This window comes from Triticum aestivum, chromosome 1A, assembly GCF_018294505.1.
Source record: "Triticum aestivum cultivar Chinese Spring chromosome 1A, IWGSC CS RefSeq v2.1, whole genome shotgun sequence".
NCBI lineage: Eukaryota > Viridiplantae > Streptophyta > Magnoliopsida > Poales > Poaceae > Triticum > Triticum aestivum.
This window is the reverse complement of record NC_057794.1, coordinates 480,161,835-480,182,810: the sequence shown is the minus strand read 5'-3', so window position 1 is coordinate 480,182,810 and position 20,976 is coordinate 480,161,835. Positions and strand designations below refer to the sequence as shown.

At 49.4% G+C, this 20,976-nt stretch overlaps 1 protein-coding gene and 1 pseudogene across 1 annotated transcript; one reads left to right on the top strand and one right to left on the bottom strand.

Moving 5' to 3' along the window:
• Positions 1 to 236: 236 nt before the first annotated feature.
• Positions 237 to 4,094, bottom strand: LOC123058592 (rop guanine nucleotide exchange factor 7). Its single transcript, XM_044481301.1, has 7 exons — positions 3,639 to 4,094; positions 3,396 to 3,512; positions 3,149 to 3,303; positions 1,772 to 1,846; positions 1,389 to 1,679; positions 969 to 1,316; positions 237 to 890 (listed from the first exon to the last, which is right to left on the bottom strand). Exons 1-7 carry the CDS (start codon positions 3,925 to 3,927, stop codon positions 465 to 467), a joined length of 1,701 nt encoding a protein of 566 aa, XP_044337236.1. The 5' UTR covers positions 3,928 to 4,094; the 3' UTR covers positions 237 to 464.
• Positions 4,095 to 5,018: 924 nt separating this feature from the next.
• On the top strand, positions 5,019 to 7,116 carry LOC123189209 (uncharacterized; annotated as a pseudogene).
• Positions 7,117 to 20,976: the final 13,860 nt, after the last annotated feature.

Below are 20,976 nucleotides of genomic sequence, written 5' to 3'. Positions count from 1 at the left end.
TTTCGCGTCCCCAAATATGGTGGTTATTTGCAATTTACTCGATTGAACATCACGCACTCCCGACATGGTACCTCCCAAACGTCTATGCGATGGCACTTCCAAGCAAGATTGTCTGAATCCTGATTTTGAATCAGATCAGAGTTTTGATGATAAAATCACAAATAGTAGAATCTTAATTGTCAGGATCATAGAAATATAGATTCTATAAACTAAAATTGTAGAATCAAAAAGGTTAGTTTGGATCGTAAAGTCAGTGAATTGTATAACAAGATCACCATTCTGACAACCTTACTTCCAAGTGCCAAAACATTACAAACCGAGGGCGGCAAACTGCCAAGCACCGCACTTACTACACTCACGCTTACTACACTACTAGTGAAAACCATGCACACATGATACACAAGGTAAAGTATGCACATGGACATGGACACATCGACCGTGGCCGACGGATCACTCGCGCAGGCTCACAGCTCCGTGCCCAACGGGGCGTCGAACACGGGGCTGGTGACCAGCATCCCCTTCACCTCCGGGCCGCCGCCGTGGTCCGCCAGCGCGGACCTCTTGGAGGCCCTGCCATGGTGCGCCCGCCTGTCGACCAGCAGCGCCCGCCCGATCTTGGACGGGCTGGACAGCTGCGCCGGCGAGAAGCTCGGCGTGACGTACGTCGTGCCCGAGGCGGGCACGGCGTACGCCGGCGACGGCGCCGTGGCAGCAGCCTTTTTGTTCTTGCAAGCGATCTTGCCGTCCTCTGCCACGCCGGCCGGGAGCTTCTGGTCTGCCTGCTTGCTCAGCTCGTCCACGTAGAGCAGGTCGTCGATCCGCGCGATGATGTTGGAGGCCAGGCTCTCCATGACCCGCGAGTAGCTCTCCAGGATCGATTTCCCCACATCCTGGTCATCAAAGTAAAATGTCACACCATCTCGTCGTTAAACGATGGAGATTATGTTGCTGTGACACCATTGGCAAACCTTGTTGTACTGGATCTTGCTCATGTCCAAGCTCGTCTGCGTCAGGCCAGGGAACCTCTGCTTGAGCGATATGAGGAGGCCCTCGGCGCGCTCGGCGAGCAGGTCGCCCCTCTTCTCCGTGTCCATGATCATGTCCTTGACCATGCCCCACGACGACTTGGTGCCGGCCGACTTGGCAGCAGCGGTGCCCCTCCGGCGCCACACGTAGACGGCGGCCTCGACGCGGTTGGCGATCTCCACGGCCTGGTACTCCGACGACAGGTCCAGGCAGTCGAGGAGGCAGTCGGGGGAGAACTGCTCCGACGTGATGTACCGGTATATGATGTCCCCCAGCGTCGCACGCCCGTTCTGGCACCCCAAGTGTTCGTCAGAAAACGCAAGCCAGAGCCAAGAAAGTAGAGCGTGTGCCGTGTCGCGCACCTTCGGCAGCGAGTCGTGGTACGAGTCGGGGACGTCCATTTCGGCGAGGGCGTTGCTGTTGATGGCCATGGCGGCCTTGAGGATCTGGTTGGCGGCGTCGCGCTTGTGCTCGAGCTGCCTCCTAGTGGCGTCACGGAGGCCGCCGGGGGGCACGCGGGGCACCGGCAGCCACCACTTCTCGTCGCGGCGGTGCGCCGGCCTCCTGAACGAGGCCGAGCCGTCGCAGTCCGGCGCGCATATCCCCTGGTCCAAGTACCAGAACTCCGTGTCTCTGAAACTCTCCAGTGTTTCCTGCCATTGCCATCAGAGGGGTTCGTCAGAAAAGATGTTTCCTAGTTCGTTCGTCAGAAGAATCAACAAGTTTTTGTTGTTCTTGAACTCACAAGAAGCATGTGATCTAGCTTCCGAAGTGCCGGCAGACTGATGTACAGATCGGATCGTGGCCTGCTCGTCATGATCTGAAACAGAAAATCCACCGTAAGTGTCGAGCAGTTCACTGACAGGGACTGTTTTTCGGGTAAAAGCACAAATTGCAATTTATGGCCAATCCTTCCAGCTAGTTGAATCAGATATTCTACACATCAGTTATTCTACACAATGTTCTACCTTTGGTAACTTCAGTGTTTACTTAGTAACAAGTGAGAAGGGCGCATATTGCAATGTAAAGTTCAGAGCAATCATGTCTTGAGTTCATGACAAAATTAATTAGCTACATTCGGCACATAAGTTTGATCATTAGTGCACATCTTGGTAGGTAAAGTAGTAACGGATGCAACGTGCATGCAGCTGGTACTCCTACTTACAAAAGTACTACCTCCGTCCTGGTTTATAGGCCCCCTTTGTAGTTTGTGCCAAATTTTGACTAAAGATTTAACTAACAAAATATTAATGCATGTCAAGAAAAATTATCTCATTGGATTCGTATTTGAACATAGTTTTGAAAAATATAATGTTTGGTGACATGCGTGAGCATTTTGTTAGTTTAATCTATGGTCAAAATTTAGCACGAAATACAATGGGGACCAATAAACCCGGACGGAGGTAGTATATTTGAAATTTGATGAAACGCGCAAAAGTGAAGGACCAAACGGACAGCACATTCATGTAGCCTTTACTCTTTGGACCTCAAAAACGCAACACCGCCCAACTGTTCTTACAATAAAAGGCTAAGGCTGGTCGTAATGGTAGTATCACAGCTAGTATCATGCATGCCAACTATGCAATTTTGATGAAGTGTCATAACATTAAATGAAGAAAAAGAGGGTGGAGTATCATATCATGATACGGTATCATAATAAATGTTATGCTACTTTGTGACATGCATGACAACAAATAGAGTACTACATATACTAATATATGATACAATATTATGCATTAGGGAGGTAGTATCATACACTACTAGTATATGATACTCCCCATTACAATCAGCCATGTACTCCGATATTACTGGAGTATACTTAAAGGCTATTTGGAGTGGTCCGTGCCCAAGTTAAATTCGAGTTATTACTGGATTTGCGCTCCATTAGGGCATCCGTAGAGCACAAAATTAACTCTGTACTTGCTCATGAACAACAACACTGGAGCGCTACTAATGTCTACGCCAACACTTATGTGTTAGGAACTTTTAACAGCAATTCTACAAGCATTTCATTCATTAGGATCAATAGTGCTCCAGTGTTACTAACTGAATTATACTGTAATAAAACATCCACCGGTTTACATGAGTAAGATTGTGGCGGTATAAGTTGGTTTTCAGTTACCTCAAGCCTTGTCCCGTCAGGGAAGGTCTGCCATGTGGGCACCAGCTCGACGATGTGGTCGCTGACGCAGAGCAGCCAGTCCATCTCCCGCCGCCACATCGCCTTCTTCTCCGGCAGCAGCGGCTCCAGCCTCCACAGCTGCCCGAATATGGTCGCTGCAGCCCAACCAAACGCGTCAGAATTCATCTCTGCTAGTGACACTGCACAGCGAACCGGGCAGGCCCAGAAGAAAGCAGAATGTGCTCACCGCAGAGGTTGGTGATGGCGTTGGAGATGGCGAGCGCGGTGCAGACGCCCTTGCCGCTCCCGGACATGTCCTCGCCCAGCAGCAGCTTGGAGAACCTCTCCTTCATCAGCTCCACCTCTGCAGCCAGCCAAAATTCGCGCGCCGCACGGTCAGCGAGGCCGCGCCCTGACTCACTCCACCTTACGAAAGCAAGCAAGGAATCTGTCGTGTAGCACTCGGCTAGTAGTACTAGCAAGCACGCACCTGGGGCTCTGTGCCTCTCGGCGAGCGGCGGGATCTCCTTGCCGGGGGCGGGTGGATTGGCCTTGGCGATGGCGGCGACGGCGTCGTCGGTGACGCAGGTCTTGATGGCGGCCTGCTGCCACTCGTCGGGCGGGCAGTAGGAGTCGGTGGAGGCGGCGACGGAGCTGGCGCTGGAGCTGCTCCCGCGGCGGCACTCCTCCGACTCCGCCGTCAGCGTGTCGCTCGCCGCCATCCCCTCCTCCTCCTCCTCTTCCTCCTCGGCCGCGCCTCCTCCTCCCCCTCTCGCCATCGTCAAATTCTACCGAGGAGCAAGCACAGTATGCGGCTGCAACGAGGCAGTGACGGGGACTGCTCCTACTACGGGATTGATTGGTGGCGCCTCGGGCAGAGCGGGGCGGAGCAGGGCCGTGTTCTTGCGGGGTAATTGCATGAGACGGCGAGGGAGGGGGGAGGGGGGGGGGGGTATAAAGGCTTAAAAGAGGTGAAAGGAAGAGAGAAGGACAGCGGAGGGAGGGAGGGAGGAGGAGTGACCGTTGGGGTTTTGAGTTGTGTTGGTGGGATTCTCGGTGCGCGGCAGCAGGCAGCGGTCAGTGAGTCTGCGACGGTGAGTGAGAGTAACAAAACAATGGACGCCGTGGCAGCTACGCCCGGCGGTGGTCCGGCGTCTCGGCTGGCTGCTTTCTCTCTACGTATCTATCTCTCTCTCTCTCTCTGCCATCGCCTTCTTTTGCCGTTGTGCGCTGTCGAGGGCTGGTCTGGGCCGGGCGGGTCGGGCATGTGGGTGGGTGCGAGGGAGGGAAGGTGGATACAAAAATTGGTTGCAGGGTTTGCACGTTAGAAATCTGGAGTGCGGGTGCCGGCCGTTTGATGATTCCTCGTTGCGTCTCGGATGGCTATGGTTGTTTAGTGGCCGTTGAACGTGGTGCTCAAACGGTCAATTTCTTTGTCTATTGGTGGCGGGCTGGGCGTGTTCATTGGTTTACATGTTATACACCGGTTATTTTTTTTAGAAAAGGAGATTATCCCCGGCATCTCGGCGATGCATGTAGTTCGTAGTACATTTGAAGCTATCATCTTAGCAACAACTGCCGTTATTTCTATTCACTTGATGAAGGGGTGCTGATAGTTCGAGTCTAATACCAAACAGACATCGCACCAAAGCCTAAAGCCGGAGGTCTCAACCAAGCCACAGTGGATTTGGGGAACCGGTCCGACGCACTCTCATGTGCCGTCGCTGGCGTCTTCCATCAATCCATCTTCAAAGCAAAAGTTAAGACCAACCCCAGCGCGCGCCCATCCTGTCCGGGTGCGTTCGTTTGGGGTAAAACGGACAAACCAGACGGCCCAGCGCGCGGGCGCAAACGAACTTTTGTCCGTTTTATGTCCGCTTTTGACCCATCCACAGCCCAAGTTTGGGCCGCTTTTGAGGTGAAACGGACAGCGCGCGGACGGGCGGGACGCGCGCGCTTGTCCTCCCCTGGCCCGCCCGTCGGTGGCACAAAGCACCACCCCGGCGCCCCATTTCGCGTCATTTCCCCCCAAACCCTCCCACCTCCCGCCCATCACCCTCCCCGTCCATGGCCGATACCCCGCCGAATTCCAGCGGCCAGGCCGTCGACCCGCCCGGGAAGGTGAAGAAGAAGGCGGCGGCGACGGCCAAGGGTTTGAAGAAGCCGCGGTCGGAACTCACGCCGGCCGAGCTCGCAAAGCTGGATGCGGAATCGGCCAAGAGGAGGAACCGGAGGGCGGCGGCCAAGGGCAAGAACGCCGCGGCGCAAGGCCGACGTCGAAGAGAAGGAGGACATCGTCAACAAAGCGCACGCCCTCCTCATGCTTGGGATTTGTCGTCCGACGGGTTTCTCGGCAGCGCCCGTCGGCCCGACGAGCACATGCTCGTCGGTCGTCAGGCCTCCGCACTGCCCCTTGCCGACGTCGCAGACCACGCCTTTGTCGCCCGGTTTTCCTCCGCCAAGGCATGAAGGCCAGACCCCTTTCTCGGGGTCGCCGGACGTTGGCGTGATCACGCCGTCCACCCAGCGCCCCTCGGCCATCATCAACCTCAACGTCCCGCCGGGGTCCAGCAACGGCGGCCGGCCGGCCGTTGAGATGCAAAGAAAGCAAGCACGGCCATCGTTTACGGGCACCATGTCGTCGCGCCGCGTCCTGTTTGACAAAATGCCAAGACCAACACCAATGGTCGACGACCCCTTCTACAACCAGTTCATGGAGAATGTGATCTACGAGGGTGGGATGGAGGTGCCTACGATCCCGAGGAGACCCAAAGTCGGGGTGGCCGCGCCCAGTACGTTGCCGATGAAGACGATGAGGCCCACGACCATGCTGACTAAGACCATGGTGACTCGTGACATGAAGATGATGGCATCTATGTGAAGGTGATGAAGAAGAGGAAGGCATTGATATTGGGGGCGAGCATTGTTCATCGACGAGCTGACCCAAAGAGCGGAAGCACAAAAGAGGAAGAAGAGCATTCATACAGGATCATACTCACAAGAGGAGGACAAGTTGATTTGCCAAAGTTGGATGGAGGTTGGCCAAGATCCGAGGACCGGTGCGCAACAAAAGGGACTTGTTTTTTGGATAAGAGTTCACAAAAAATTCCATGAAATAAAGTTGTTTGCGCCCTATCAATTTGCAAGTTACGGTGGCATCACCTCGATTCAAAAGAGGTGGTTGTTCATCCAACAAGAATGCAACAAGTATTGTGCCGCACTTGAGAGCGTTGAAGCACGGCCCGTGAGTGGTCTCGGCATTGGGGACATGGTATGCTCTCTTATCTTTCGTTGCTACGACCATGAGACTTCGGCCTTCTATATGTTTGCATGTTCAACTATTGTTGATCGTGTGGTGTAGGCATTTCAATCTTTGGAAGCATTCAAGGCCCGGCACAAACAAGCCATTCACTCTTACGCATTGTTGGACGCTCATCAACAATTGCCCTAAGTTCAAAGATCAATCCCATGAGCTTCAAAGGAAGAGAGGCAAGAAGACGGCTGCATTGACCGGAGGTAGAGATGGTGAGGCGTTGAAGAGGCCGAGGGGCAAGACCAACTCCAAGATTGACAACATACGTGATGCGTCATCCATGGCCTTGCATGAGACTTTGCACGATATGATGTCTCAAAAGGATGTGAGGGACGAGAAAAAGCGACAAAGCAAGGACAAGCAAATGAAGCAATACCTAGAGCTTCAAAGGAAGAAGCTTGAGATGGAGGAGGCAGCCAAGAAGGGGAAGATCGACATGGAGGAGGCGTCCCGACAAAGGCAGCTCGACATCGAGGCCGCCAATGTCACGGCCAGGCAGAGGCAGCTCGACATCGAGGCCACCAATGCCGCAACCAAAGCAAAGGAGGTGGCCCTGGCGATCATGAGCGTGGAATTGACCAAGATGAGCAAGAAGACGAGGAGCTGGTTCGAGGCCAGGCAGAAGGAGATGTTCGACACCGACGGCCTGAAGTAGGTGGTCTGTTCGGTTGTGGTCATTCTTCTTGGATGCTGGCATGGGTGTCGGCCGCTGGCTGTGTGCCAGCGAAAAACCTATTCATTTTGGGGGTTGGATGTGTTGCCGACGACAAAACTATTCATTTTGTAGGTTGGCTCTGTTGCCGTCCGCTGGCTGTGTTGCCGGCGAGGACGTGTAGGCGGGCTGTCTTGCCGACGTGAACTAGGGCCGCTGGCATGAACTAGGGCATCGTTTATTCGAAAATTGGCGTTTGAAAAAAGGAGGCGGATAGGATGCGACCGAAGGATGCGTCCCCGCGTTGGGCGCACGACCACCGCATCCCAGAAATGGTCCGGACACGGCCCCATTGCCCGCCCCAAACGGACGTCCGTTTGGGGTCGTGTGCTGGAGTTGGCCTAACGCACCAATCTTGCTAGGCCTCTCTGCCATCGACGCCACCATGACGCCAGACAGCGTCCTCCTCCAGCACGAGTCCATCTCCGTGCATCGGACGCCGAGTCTCCACCGCGCCACGCCGAACAGTTATGCTTTCTTTTAGAAACGCCGAGTACACACACATCGCAACTATTTTAGGCTGTCCTAGGACTTTTCTTTTCTTTTTGACATTTGTATTGTCCTAAGTCGAGGCGGCTCAAGCAACAGTCATCTCATGGGTGTTGTGCGGGTTCATAAATTTCTGATTTTGGTCATAACCACCCCCCCTTCGTCTCCCAACGACGGGATTTGAAGGTGGCACGGCAATAGCCTAATGTGGACAATGAGGTTCTTAACCTGCTTCCAGTGTTTTCTCTAACGTTGTGGGCGAATTTGGGCTCGCTCTCTAGCCTTACCGGGCTTGGCTAGTGAGAAGATACAATCCGGTAGAGAGGTTGGTGGCTGCGACGGTTTCAACAATGAATGTGGACATTCTTCGGGTGAATGCCCATGATCTCACCTCTCCAGCTAGACCAAGCAATATCGGTATGCATGTGTCGCACCTTCTTCAAGGTGTTAGCTTGAAGCTTTGCTTGAGGGATGGCATGCATGAACCACGATCCCTTGCATTTTTCACTTAGCGCCCTGCTATTTTTGTCGATGATTTGTCACTGCAATAGGTTGTCACATATACGGGAGAAGACGATTGTGCGACGCCAATTCTACAAGCTGGCCCCAACCCCAAGCTATTTTTATTTTTCCTTCTATAAGCATTTTATTCTTCAACATTCCTTGGCATTGTTTGGATTTGATCCCATAGGCTATGGTACATTTGCTCTCCTAACCATCAAACCACAATTTGGTTCTCTATAGAAATGGTGATGCAAAGAGTATGTTTCCCGATTTGCAACACTCATTCTTTTTCCTTGCCAAAGGTTCTTCTTTCTCTTCCTCCTTACTATCACCCCACGGTGCCTAGCTGGAGCCAGCAACAATGTAGAGGCTCTGGTACTGACGTAATCATGTTGAGCCAAGGGCAGCTTTCACAATGCGGCACCTTTTTAAAGATGGGACAGAGGCGATGATAGACGCTAGGATGCGAGTCGAATGTGTTGGCGACAAGGATGCGGAGGCACCATGGGAGGCAAGGTGGAAGGGTAACAATTAGGATAAATGGTTCACCAGAACCAAGACAGAGGAGGGGGTAGATTGAACGACGGATGGTATAGTAAATATCGCCGGAAAATAGGAATGCTTCGTCATCAGAACTACGACGGGATATGAGGGCGGCGACGGAGGAAGGAGGCGAATTTCATATAGAAGAATCCTACTCGAACTAAGATACCAACCAAGACTTCCGATTCGCTAGGCGAGATGATCGACAAAGTGAGCGAGACCAAGAAGGACTAGAGTGGCGAAGGGGCTCAATTACACATATACGTGGTTAGTAACTGGTTGAAGACATCACATGAAAAAAAGTGAACTAATGAACAATGTGATCACCCCCCCTCCCTGTTGGAAATATGCCCTAGAGGCAATAATAAAAGATTATTATATTTCCTTGTTCATGATAATTGTCTATTGTTCATGCTATAATTGTATTATCCGGAAATCGTAATACATGTGTGAATACATAGACCACAATGTGTCCCTAGTGAGCCTCTAGTTGACTAGCTCGTTGATCAACAGATAGTCATGGTTTCCTGGCTATGGACATGGGGATGTCATTGATAACGGGATCACATCATTAGGATAATGATGTGATGGACAAGACCCAAACCTAAGCATAGCACAAAGATCGTGTAGTTCGTTTGCTAGAGCTTTTCTAATGTCAAGTATCATTTCCTTCGACCATGAGATTGTGCAACTCCTGGATACCGTAGGAGTGCTTTGGGTGTATCAAACGTCACAACGTAACTGGGTGGCTATAAAGGTGCACTACGGGCATCTCTGAAAGTGTCTGTTGGGTTGGCATGAATCGAGACTGGGATTTTTCACTCCGTATGACGGAGAGGTACCTCTTGGGCCCACTCGGTAATGCATCATCATAATGAGCTCAATGTGACCAAGGGGTTGGTCACGGGATCATGCATTACGGTACGAGTAAAGTGACTTGCCGGTAACGAGATTGAACAAGGTATTGGGATAGCCACGATCGAGTCTCGGGCAAGTAACGTACCGATCGACAAAGGGAATTGAATATGGGATTGATTAAGTCCTCGACATCGTGGTTCATCTGATGAGATCATCGAGGAGCATGTGGGAGCAAACATGGTATCCAGATCCCGCTGTTGGTTATTGACCGGAGAGGCGTCTCGGTCATGTCTGCGTGTCTCCTGAACCCGTAGGGTCTACACACTTAAGGTTCGGTGACGCTAGGGTTGTAGAGATATTAGTATGCAGTAACCCGAAAGTTGTTTGGAGTCCCGGATGAGATCCCGGACGTCACGAGGAGTTCCGGAATGGTCCGGAGGTAAAGATTTATATATAGGAAGTCCAATTTCGGCCATCGGGAAAGTTTTGGGGGTCACCGGTATTGTACCGGGACCACCGGAAGGGTCCTGGGGGTTCACCAGATGAGGCCACCTATCCCGGAGGGCCCCATGGGCTGAAGTGGTGTGGGAACTAGCCCCTGATGGGCTGGTGCGCCCCACCCAAGGGCCCAAGGCGCCTAGGGTTGGAAACCCTAGGGGGCCGTTGCCCCCCGAGGGGGCATGCGCCCCCCTGGTTGGAAACCCTAAGGGGGCCGTTGCCCCCAGGGGCCGCCCCCCCTTTAGATGGGATCTCCAAGGGGGCATGCGCCCTCCTAGCCCCTATATATAGTGGAGGGGAGGGAGGGCAGCCGCACCTTGCTCTTGGCGCCTCCCTCTCCCTCCGTAACACCTCTCCTTCCCGCTTGTGCTTGGCGAAGCCCTGCCGGGATCCTGCTGCATCCACCACCATGCCGTCGTGCTGCTGGATCTTCATCAACCTCTCCTTCCCCCTTGCTGGATGAAGAAGGAGGAGACGTCTTCCCAACCGTACGTGTGTTGAACTCGGAGGTGTTGTCCGGTCGGCACTTGGTCATCGGTGATTTGGATCACGGCGAGTACGACTCCATCATCACCGTTCACTTGAACGCTTCCACTCGCGATCTACAAGGGTATGTAGATGCACTCCTATTCCCCCCGTTGCTAGAATACTCCATAGATTGATCTTGGTGATGCGTAGAATTTTTTTAATTTCTGCTACGATCCCCAACAGTGGCATCATGAGCTAGGTCTATGCGTAGTTTCCATGCACGAGTAGAACACAAAATAGTTGTGGGCGTCGATATTGCCAATTATCTTGCCGTTACTAATCTTATCTTGATTCGGCGGTATTATGGGATGAAGCGGCCCGGACCAACCTTACACGTACGCTTACGTGAGACCGGTTCCACCGACTGACATGCACTAGTTATATAAGGTGGCTAGCGCGTGTCTGTCTCTCCCACTTTAGTCGGATCGGATTCGATGAACAGGGTCCTTATGAAGGGTAAATAGAAATTGGCAATTCACGTTGTGGTTTTGGCGTAGGTAAGAAATGTTCTTGCTAGAAACCTATAGCAGCCACGTAAAAACTTGCAACAACAATTAGAGCACGTCTAACTTATTTTTGCAGCAAGTGTTTTGTGATGTGATATAGCCAAAGGTTGTGATGAATGATGAATGATATATGTGATCTATGAGATTGATCATGTTCTTGTAATAGGAATCACGACTTGCATGTCGATGAGTATGACAACCGGCAGGAGCCATAGGAGTTGTCTTTATTTATTTATGACCTGCGTGTCAACATAAACGTCATGTAATTACTTTACTTTATTGCTAAAAGCGTTAGCCATAGTAGTAGAAGTAATAGATGACGAGACAACTTCAAGAAGACACGATGATGGAGATCATGATGATGGAGATCATGGTGTCATGCCGGTGACAACGATGATCATGGAGCCCCGAAGATGGAGATCAAAGGAGCAAATGATTGGCCATATCATGTCACTATTTGATTGCATGTGATGTTTATCATGTTTTACATCTTATTTTCTTAGAACGACGGTAGCTTAAATAAGATGATCCCTCGTAATAATTTCAAGAAAGTGTTCCCCCTAACTGTGCACCGTTGCGAAGGTTCGTTGTTTCGAAGCACCACGTGATGATCGGGTGTGATAGATTCTAACGTTCGAATACAACGGGTGTAAGACAGATTTACACACGCAATACACTTAGGTTGACTTGACGAGCCTAACATGTACAGACATGGCCTCGGAACACAGAAGACCGAAAGGTCGAGCATGAGTCGCATAGAAGATACGATCAATATGAAGATGTTCATCGATGTTGACTAGTCCGTCTCACGTGATGATCGGACACAGCCTAGTTAACTCGGATCATGTTATACTTAGATGACTGGAGGGATGTCTATCTGAGTGGGAGTTCATTTAATAATTTGATTAGATGAACTTAATTATCATGAACTTAGTCTAAAATCTTTACAATATGTCTTGTAGATCAAATGGCCCACGTTGTCCTCAACTTCAACGCGTTCCTAGAGAAAACCAAGTTGAAAGACGATGGCAGCAACTATATGGACTGGGTCCGGAACCTGAGGATCATCCTCATAGCTGCCAAGAAAGATTATGTCCTAGAAGCACCGCTAGGTGACACACCCGTCCCACAGAACCAAGACGTTATGAACGCTTGGCAGACACATGCTGATGATTACTCCCTCGTGCAATGCGGCATGCTTTACAGCTTAGAACTGAGGCTCCAAAAGCGTTTTGAGAGACACGGAGCATATGAGATGTTCGAAGAGCTGAAAATGGGTTTTCAAGCTCATGCCCGGGTCGAGAGATATGAAGTCTCCGACAAGTTCTTCAGCTGTAAGATGGAGGAAAATAGTTCTGTCAGCGAGCACATACTCAAAATGTCTGGGTTGCATAACCGCTTGACTCAGCTGGGAGTTAATCTCCCGGATGACGCGGTCATTGACAGAATCCTTCAGTCACTTCCACCGAGCTACAAGAGCTTTGTGATGAACTTCAATATGCAGGGGATGGAAAAGACCATTCCTGAAGTATTTGCAATGCTGAAATCAGCAGAGGTAGAAGTCAAAAAGGAACATCAAGTGTTGATGGTGAATAAAACCACTAAGTTCAAGAAAGGCAAGGGTAAGAAGAACTTCAAGAAGGACGGCAAGGGAGTTGCCGCGTCCGGTAAGCAAGCTGCCGGGAAGAAGCCAAAGAATGGACCCAAGCCCGAGACTGAGTGTTTTTATTGCAAGGGAAGTGGTCATTGGAAGCGGAACTGCCCCAAATACTTAGCGGACAAGAAGGCCGGCAACACCAAAGGGATATGTGATATACATGTTATTGATGTGTACCTTACCAGCACTCGTAGTAGCTCCTGGGTATTTGATACCGGTGCGGTTGCTCATATTTGTAACTCAAAGCAGGAGCTGCGGAATAAGCGGAGACTGGCGAAGGACGAGGTGATGATGCGCGTCGGGAATGGTTCCAAGGTCGATGTGATCGCCGTCGGCACGCTACCTCTACATTTACCTACGGATTAGTTTTAAACCTCAATAATTGTTATTTAGTTCCAGCTTTGAGCATGAACATTGTATCAGGATCTCGTTTAATTCGAGATGGCTACTCATTTAAATCCGAGAATAATGGTTGTTCTATTTATATGAGAGATATGTTTTATGGTCATGCCCCGCTGGTGAATGGTTTATTCTTAATGAATCTCGAGCGTAATGTTACACATGTTTATAGTGTGAATACCAAAAGATGTAAAGTTGATAATGATAGTCCCACATGCTTGTGGCACTGCCGCCTTGGTCACATAGGTGTTAAACGCATGAAAAAGCTCCATGCAGATGGACTTTTAGAGTCTCTTGATTACGAATCATTTGACACGTGCGAACCATGCCTCATGGGTAAAATGACCAATACTCCGTTCTCCGGAATAATGGAGCGAGCAACCAACTTATTGGAAATTATACATACTGATGTGTGCGGTCCAATGAGTGTTAAGGTTCGCGGTGGCTATCGTTATGTTCTCACTCTCACTGATGACTTGAGTAGATATGGGTATGTCTACTTAATGAAACACAAGTCTGAGACCTTCGAAAAGTTCAAGGAATTTCAGAGTGAGGTTGAGAATCAACGTGACAGAAAATAAAGTTCTTACGATCAGATCATGGGGGAGAATATTTAAGTCACGAATTTGGCACACACTTAAGGAAATGTGGAATCGTTTCACAACTCATGCCGCCTAGAACACCTCAGCGTAACGGTGTGTCCGAACATCGTAATCGCACTCTATTGGATATGGTGCGATCTATGATGTCTCTTACCGATCTACCGCTCTCATTTTGGGGCTATGCTTTAGAGACTGCCGCATTCACTTTAAATAGGGCTCCGTCGAAATCCGTTGAGACGACACCGTATGAATTATGGTTTGGGAAGAAACCTAAGCTATCGTTTCTAAAAGTTTAGGGATGCGATGCTTATGTCAAGAAACTTCAACCTGAAAAGCTCGAACCAAGTCGGAAAAATGCGTCTTCATAGGATACCATAAGGAAACCATTGGGTATACCTTCTACCTCAGATCCGAAGGCAAGATCTTCGTTGCCAAGAATGGATCCTTTCTAGAGAAGGAGTTTCTCTCGAAAGAAGTAAGTGGGAGGAAAGTAGAGCTTGATGAAGTACTGCCTCTTGAAGCAGAGAGTAGCGCAGCTCAGGAAAATGTTCCTGTGGTGCCTGCGCCGATTAGAGAGGAAGTTAATGATGATGATCAAGATACTTCGGATCAAGCTCCTACTGAACTTCGTAGGTCCACAAGGACACGTTCCGCACCAGAGTGGTACGGCAACCCTGTCTTGGAAATCATGTTGTTAGACAACGGTGAACCTTCGAACTATGAAGAAGCGATGGCGGGCCCAGATTCCGACAAATGGCTAGAAGTCATGAAATCTGAGATAGAATCCATGTATGAAAATAAAGTATGGACTTTGACTGACTTGCCCGGCGAGCCATAGAAAATAAATGGATCTTTAAGAAGAAGACAAACGCGGATGGTAATGTGACCATCTATAAGGCTCGACTTGTTGCTAAGGGTTATCGACAAGTTCAAGGGGTTGACTATGATGAGACTTTCTCACCCGTAGCGAAGCTGAAGTCCGTCTGAAACATGTTAGCAATTGCCGCATTCTATGATTATGAGATATGGCAAATGGACGTTAAAACGGCATTCCTTAACGGCTTTCTTAAGGAAGAATTGTATATGATGCAGCCGGAAGGTTTTGTCGATCCTAAGAATGCTAACAAGGTGTGCAAACTCCAGCGCTCAATCTATGGGCTGGTGCAAGCATCTTGGAGTTGGAACATTCGCTTTGATGAGATGATCAAAGCGTTTGGGTTTATGCAGACTTATGGAGAAGCCTACGTTTACAAAAAAGTGAGTGGGAGCTCTGTAGCATTTCTCATATTATATGTGGATGTCATACTGTTGATGGGAAATGATATAGAATTCTTGGAAAGCATAAAGGCCTATTTGAACAAGTGTTTTTCAATGAAGGACCTTGGAGAAGCTGCTTATATATTAGGCATCAAGATCTATAGAGATAGATCAAGACGCCTCATCGGTCTTTCACAAAGTACGTACCTTGACAAGATATTGAAGAAGTTCAATATGGATCAGTCCAAGAAGGGGTTCTTGCCTGTATTGCAAGGTGTGTGATTGAGCACGGCTCAATGCCCGACCACGGCAGAAGATATAGAAGAGACGAGTGTCATCCCCTATGCCTCAGCCATAGGGTCTATTATGTATGCCACGTTGTGTACCAGACCCGATGTAAACCTTGCCGTAAGTTTGGTAGGTAGGTACCAAAGTAATCCCGGTAAGGAACACTGGACAGCGGTCAAAAACATCCTGAAGTACCTGAAAAGGACCAAGGATATGTTTCTCGTTTATGGAGCTTCCGAAGAGCTCGTCGTAAAGGGTTATGTCGACGCCAGCTTCGACACAGATCTGGATGACTCTAAGTCACAAACCGGATACGTGTATATTTTGAATGGTGGGGCAGTAAGCTGGTGCAGTTGCAAGCAAAGCGTCGTGGCGGGATCTACATGTGAAGCAGAGTATATGGCGGCCTCAGAGGCAGCACAAGAAGCAGTCTGGATGAAGGAGTTCATTACCGACCTAGGAGTCATATCCAATGTGTCGGACTCAATGACTCTCTTCTGTGACAACACTGGAGCTATTGCCCTTGCGAAGGAGCCCAGGTTTCATAGGAAGACCAGGCATATCAAGCGTCGCTTCAACTCCATTCATGAAAGTGTTCAAAATGGAGATATAGAGATTTGTAAAGTACATACGGACCTGAATGTGGCAGATCCGTTGACTAAACCTCTCCCTAGAGCAAAACATGATCAACACCAAAATTCCATGGGTGTACGATTCATCACAATGTAACTAGACTATTGTCTCTAGTGCAAGTGGGAGACTGTTGGAAATATGCCCTAGAGGCAATAATAAAAGATTATTATATTTCCTTGTTCATGATAATTGTCTATTGTTCATGCTATAATTGTATTATCCGGAAATCGTAATACATGTGTGAATACATAGACCACAATGTGTCCCTAGTGAGCATCTAGTTGACTAGCTCGTTGATCAACAGATAATCATGGTTTCCTGGCTATGGACATGGGGATGTCATTGATAACGGGATCACATCATTAGGAGAATGATGTGATGGACAAGACCCAAACCTAAGCATAGCACAAAGATCATGTAGTTCGTTTGCTAGAGCTTTTCTAATGTCAAGTATCATTTCCTTAGACCATGAGATTGTGCAACTCCCGGATACCGTAGGAGTGCTTTGGGTATATCAAACGTCACAACGTAACTGGGTGGCTATAAAGGTGCACTACGGGCATCTCTGAAAGTGTCTGTTGGGTTGGCACGAATCGAGACTGGGATTTGTCACTCCGTATGACGGAGAGGTATCTCTTGGGCCCACTCGGTAATGCATCATCATAATGAGCTCAATGTGACCAAGGGGTTGGTCACGGGATCATGCATTACGGTACGAGTAAAGTGACTTGCCGGTAACAAGATTGAACAAGGTATTGGGATACCGACGATCGAGTCTCGGGCAAGTAACGTACCGATTGACAAAGGGAATTGAATACGTGATTGATTAAGTCCTCGACATCGTGGTTCATCCGATGAGATCATCGAGGAGCATGTGGGAGCCAACATGGGTATCCAGATCCCACTGTTGGTTATTGACTGAAGAGGCGTCTCGGTCATGTCTGCGTGTCTCCCGAACCCGTAGGGTCTACACACTTCAGGTTCGGTGACGCTAGGGTTGTAGAGATATTAGTATGCAGTAACCCGAAAGTTGTTCGGAGTCCCGGATGAGATCCCGGACGTCACGAGGAGTTCCGGAATGGTCCGGAGGTAAAGATTTATATATAGGAAGTCCAGTTTTGGCCATCGGAAAAGTTTCGGGGGTCACCGGTATTGTACCGGGACCACCGGAAGGGTCCCGGGGGTCCACCGGATGAGCCCACCTATCCCGAAGGGCTCCATGAGCTGAAGTGGCGTGGGAACCAGCCCCTGGTGGGCTGGTGCGCCCCACCCAAGGGCCCAAGGCGCCTAAGGTTGAAAACCCTAGGGAGCCGTTGCCCCCGAGGGGGCATGCGCCCCCCTGGTTGGAAACCCTTGGGCGCCGTTGCCCCCCGAGGGGGCATGCGCCCCCCTGGTTGGAAACCCTAAGGGGGCTGTTGCCCCCAGGGGCCGCCGCCGCGCCCCCCCCCCCTTTAGATGGGATCTCCAAGGGGGCATGCACCCCCCTAGCCCCTATATATAGTGGAGGGGAGGGAGGGCAGCCGCACCTTGCTCTTGGCGCCTCCCTCTCCCTCCGTAACACCTCTCCTCCCCGCTTGTGCTTGGCGAAGCCCTGCCGGGATCCTGCTGCATCCACCACCACGCCGTCGTGCTGCTGGATCTTCATCAACCTCTCCTTCCCCCTTGCTGGATCAAGAAGGAGGAGACGTCTTCCCAACCGTACGTGTGTTGAACGCGGAGGTGCTGTCCGTTCGGCACTTGGTCATCGGCGATTTGGATCACGGTGAGTACGACTCCATCATCCCCGTTCACTTGAACGCTTCCGCTCGCGATCTACAAGGGTATGTAGATGCACTCCTATTCCCCTTGTTGCTAGAATACTCCATAGATTGATCTTGGTGATGCGTATAAAATTTTTAATTTCTGCTACGATCCCCAACACTCCCTCCCTCCCTCCCTCCCTCACACGCGCGCTCACATGGGGGGCAAGATCCCCCTCTTCTCACCACCTCCCTGTGCAGTTGTCCATTAGGACGCAACGGGGCTCCTCATCGTGGAAGCCACTTGGTAGCAGCAGTCATCTCTTTATCAAAAAATTCCGCCGATCAATGTTTCTGACTGAAACATTAATGTGAAGTCGCAAAATAATTCTCATGAAGGCCTATTGCAATTTATAAAAGATTGTTGTAAAGTATAATGTACATTGACAATATTAAATCGAATAGTATTTGTTGTAAATGCCCCCGGGTAATTAAATGGAGCCAAATTAATGTGATTGAATCAAGAATAAAAAAATTCTTCGGCTTTTATGTATTTTTGCAAGAGGTCTTGTATATCTAAAAGTAATACTCCCTCCTATTCATATCAATTGTCGATGATTTAGTATATATAAAATCAGCGAAAATTAATACAGATCGGAGAGAATAAGAAACATTTCAAAACACGTTGTGTTAGGCCTTTCGTATGATTGGTTTGAGCAGTGTCTTGAAATACAAAAAAAAAATGCAGATGATAGATCTCGAAGTTCGGCTCGGTAGGTTTCAAAATTTGGGTTTGAAAACACGGCGAGTAAAACAAAAGATAAGAGGAGGGCCTGAAGTAGTAGGTCGAAGGCATCTAGCAGCACAAAACAAACGTTAGGGTGAAAAGCGCCTGCGGTTTTGACTCGGCAGCCGCGGCGCTGGCCGTGTCCTTTTGCGGCGCACGAAAAATGCCATCCGTGTCGCTACCCCCACACGCCGGCCCCACGAAAGCGGCGTCGAGAACTCTATCAAAAGGCGAGCGAGCGAGCGAACTCATCTCAAAAAAGAAGGCGAGAGAGCTCATCAGGATTACGACAACTCGTTGCTCGTAGAGGTACCCCACCATTTTTTGTAAATCATCGGATTTCGCTAGTGGGATCTCCGGTAGTATGCTAGCATTACCACGGCACTAATTACGGCTGGTCACTTGTAGCAGAAGCGACGGAGGTCCATGCCATTTGATTTAAGACTTTACTAGTTGGGTCACATGAATGAGCTTGTGAGAATCATGTGTAGTGGCTCAAACCGTAGGAATGAAGGTTTCTAACACGAGCTCGGAAGTCATGGGAAAACAGCCTGTGTTTGTGTAAACATGTTTTCTTTTCCCCCAAAAAATATGTTTTCTTCTACTTATTTTGCAACCAAAAATGCGCACGGTATAAAGATTTAAGCGGTTCTTTCGGGGCCTATGGGCGACTGCCAAAATAAGTTGCCTCATGTACAGTTTATTCTGGCAGGTTAGCCTAAAATTTTCTTCTGGGTATGGGCAACTTATTTTGACAGACACTCATAAGCCCCAAAAGGATAAGCCCTTAATTTTTCATATATTTTAATAAGGTTTTATAAAAATTCAACAAGCCATAACGTCACAAAGGTTCTACTCTATGAGAAAACTAACATGGTTAAGGGATGATGGTGAGTCTATCATACTACCAATTATTTGAAATTTATTTGATCCTCTTTGGATCCACAAAAAACTTTGCGTCATTACTATGCATTCCCTCCGATCCAAAATACTTATCACTCAAATGGATGTATCTAGCACTGAAATATGTCTAGATGCATCCATTTGAGCGACAAGTAATATGGATTGGAGAGAGTAGTTTTTATATAGAACCTCCAATCCTAGGATAGAGATTGCGAAAATTTATATTGACGCCTTCCTAGACTTCATTCCATCCTTTTTTAACAGCATATTAGACGTCATTATCATTTTCCTCTGTGTATTCGGAAAAAGGTATAGTTTAAAGTTTCTATACTTTTGATATTTTGCGTGATTCAATAGGCGGAGTTCTCGTTTTTCCTTCGGGGTAATAGTTGGAGCTCAACCTTGCATTTTTGTATCATGAGTATTCGGTGGTTCATTAAGAGTTGCAAAAATGTCTTGAATAGTTTGCTTGGTTTGCATAAACCACTGAATGAATTCATTAAAATCTAAACATATGTCCCAATCTCTCTTTTGCCAATGTTGTGAATAGATAGTCCATATATTTTCTTGTTGGAGAACGTTGCAGAAAACAAAAAATTTCCTACGGTTTCACCAAGATCCATCTAGGAGTTCATCTAGCAACGAGTGATCGGATTGCATCTACATACCTTTGTAAATCACGCGCAGAAGCGTTCAAAGAACGGGGATGAGGAAGGCGTACTCGACGTGATCAAAATCATGGGAGATCCTAGCGCCGAACGGACGACACCTCCGTGTTCAACACACGTACGGTCAGCGTGACGTCTCCTTCTTCTTGATCCAGCAAGGGGAAAGGAGAGGTTGAGGAAGATGGCTCCAGCAGCAGCACGACGGCGTGGTGGTGGTGGAGCTGCAGTACTCCGGCAGGGCTTCGCTAAGCTCTATGGAGGAGGAGGAGGTGTTGGAGAGGGAGAGGGAGGCACCAAAGATGTGTTATGAGAGGCCCTCCTTTCCCCACTATATATAGGGAGTCCAAGGGGGGGGTGCCGGCCCTAGGAGATCCAATCTCCTAGGGGGGTGCGGCCAAGGGAGGAATCCCTCCTCCCCAAGGCACCTAGGAGGTGCCTTCCCCTTTTGAGACTCTTCCCTTCCTTGAACCCTAGGCGCATGGGCCTCTTGGGGTTGGTGCCCTTGGCCCATATGGGCCAAGGTGCACCCCCTACAGCCCATGTGGCCCCCCGGGGCAGGTGGCCCCACCCGGTGGACCCCCGGGACCCTTCCGATGGTCCTGGTACAATACCGGTGACCCCGAAACTTGTCCCGATGCCCGAAATAGCACTTTCTATATATAATTCTTTACCTCTGGACCATTCCGGACCTCCTCGTGACATCCGGGATCTCATCCGGGACTCCGAACAACATTCGGGTTACTGCATATACATATCCCTACAACCCTAGCGTCACTGAACCTTAAGTGTGTAGACCCTACGGGTTCGGGAGACATGTAGACATGACCGAGACGACTCTCCGGTCAATAACCAACAGCGGGATCTGGATACCCATGTTGGCTCCCACATGCTCCTCGATGATCTCATCGGATGAACCACGATGTCGAGGATTCAAGCAACCCCGT

Excerpts from the sequence above, each read along its gene's own strand:
- LOC123058592 (XM_044481301.1), bottom strand. The coding sequence starts at position 3,927 with ATGGCGAGAGGGGGAGGAGGAGGCGCGGCCGAGGAGGAAGAGGAGGAG. Across the intron at positions 3,304-3,395 it reads CGCCATCACCAACCTCTGCG|CGACCATATTCGGGCAGCTG; the intron begins GTGAGCACATTC and ends GTTGGGCTGCAG. Across the intron at positions 1,680-1,771 it reads AGCTAGATCACATGCTTCTT|GAAACACTGGAGAGTTTCAG; the intron begins GTGAGTTCAAGA and ends TGGCAATGGCAG.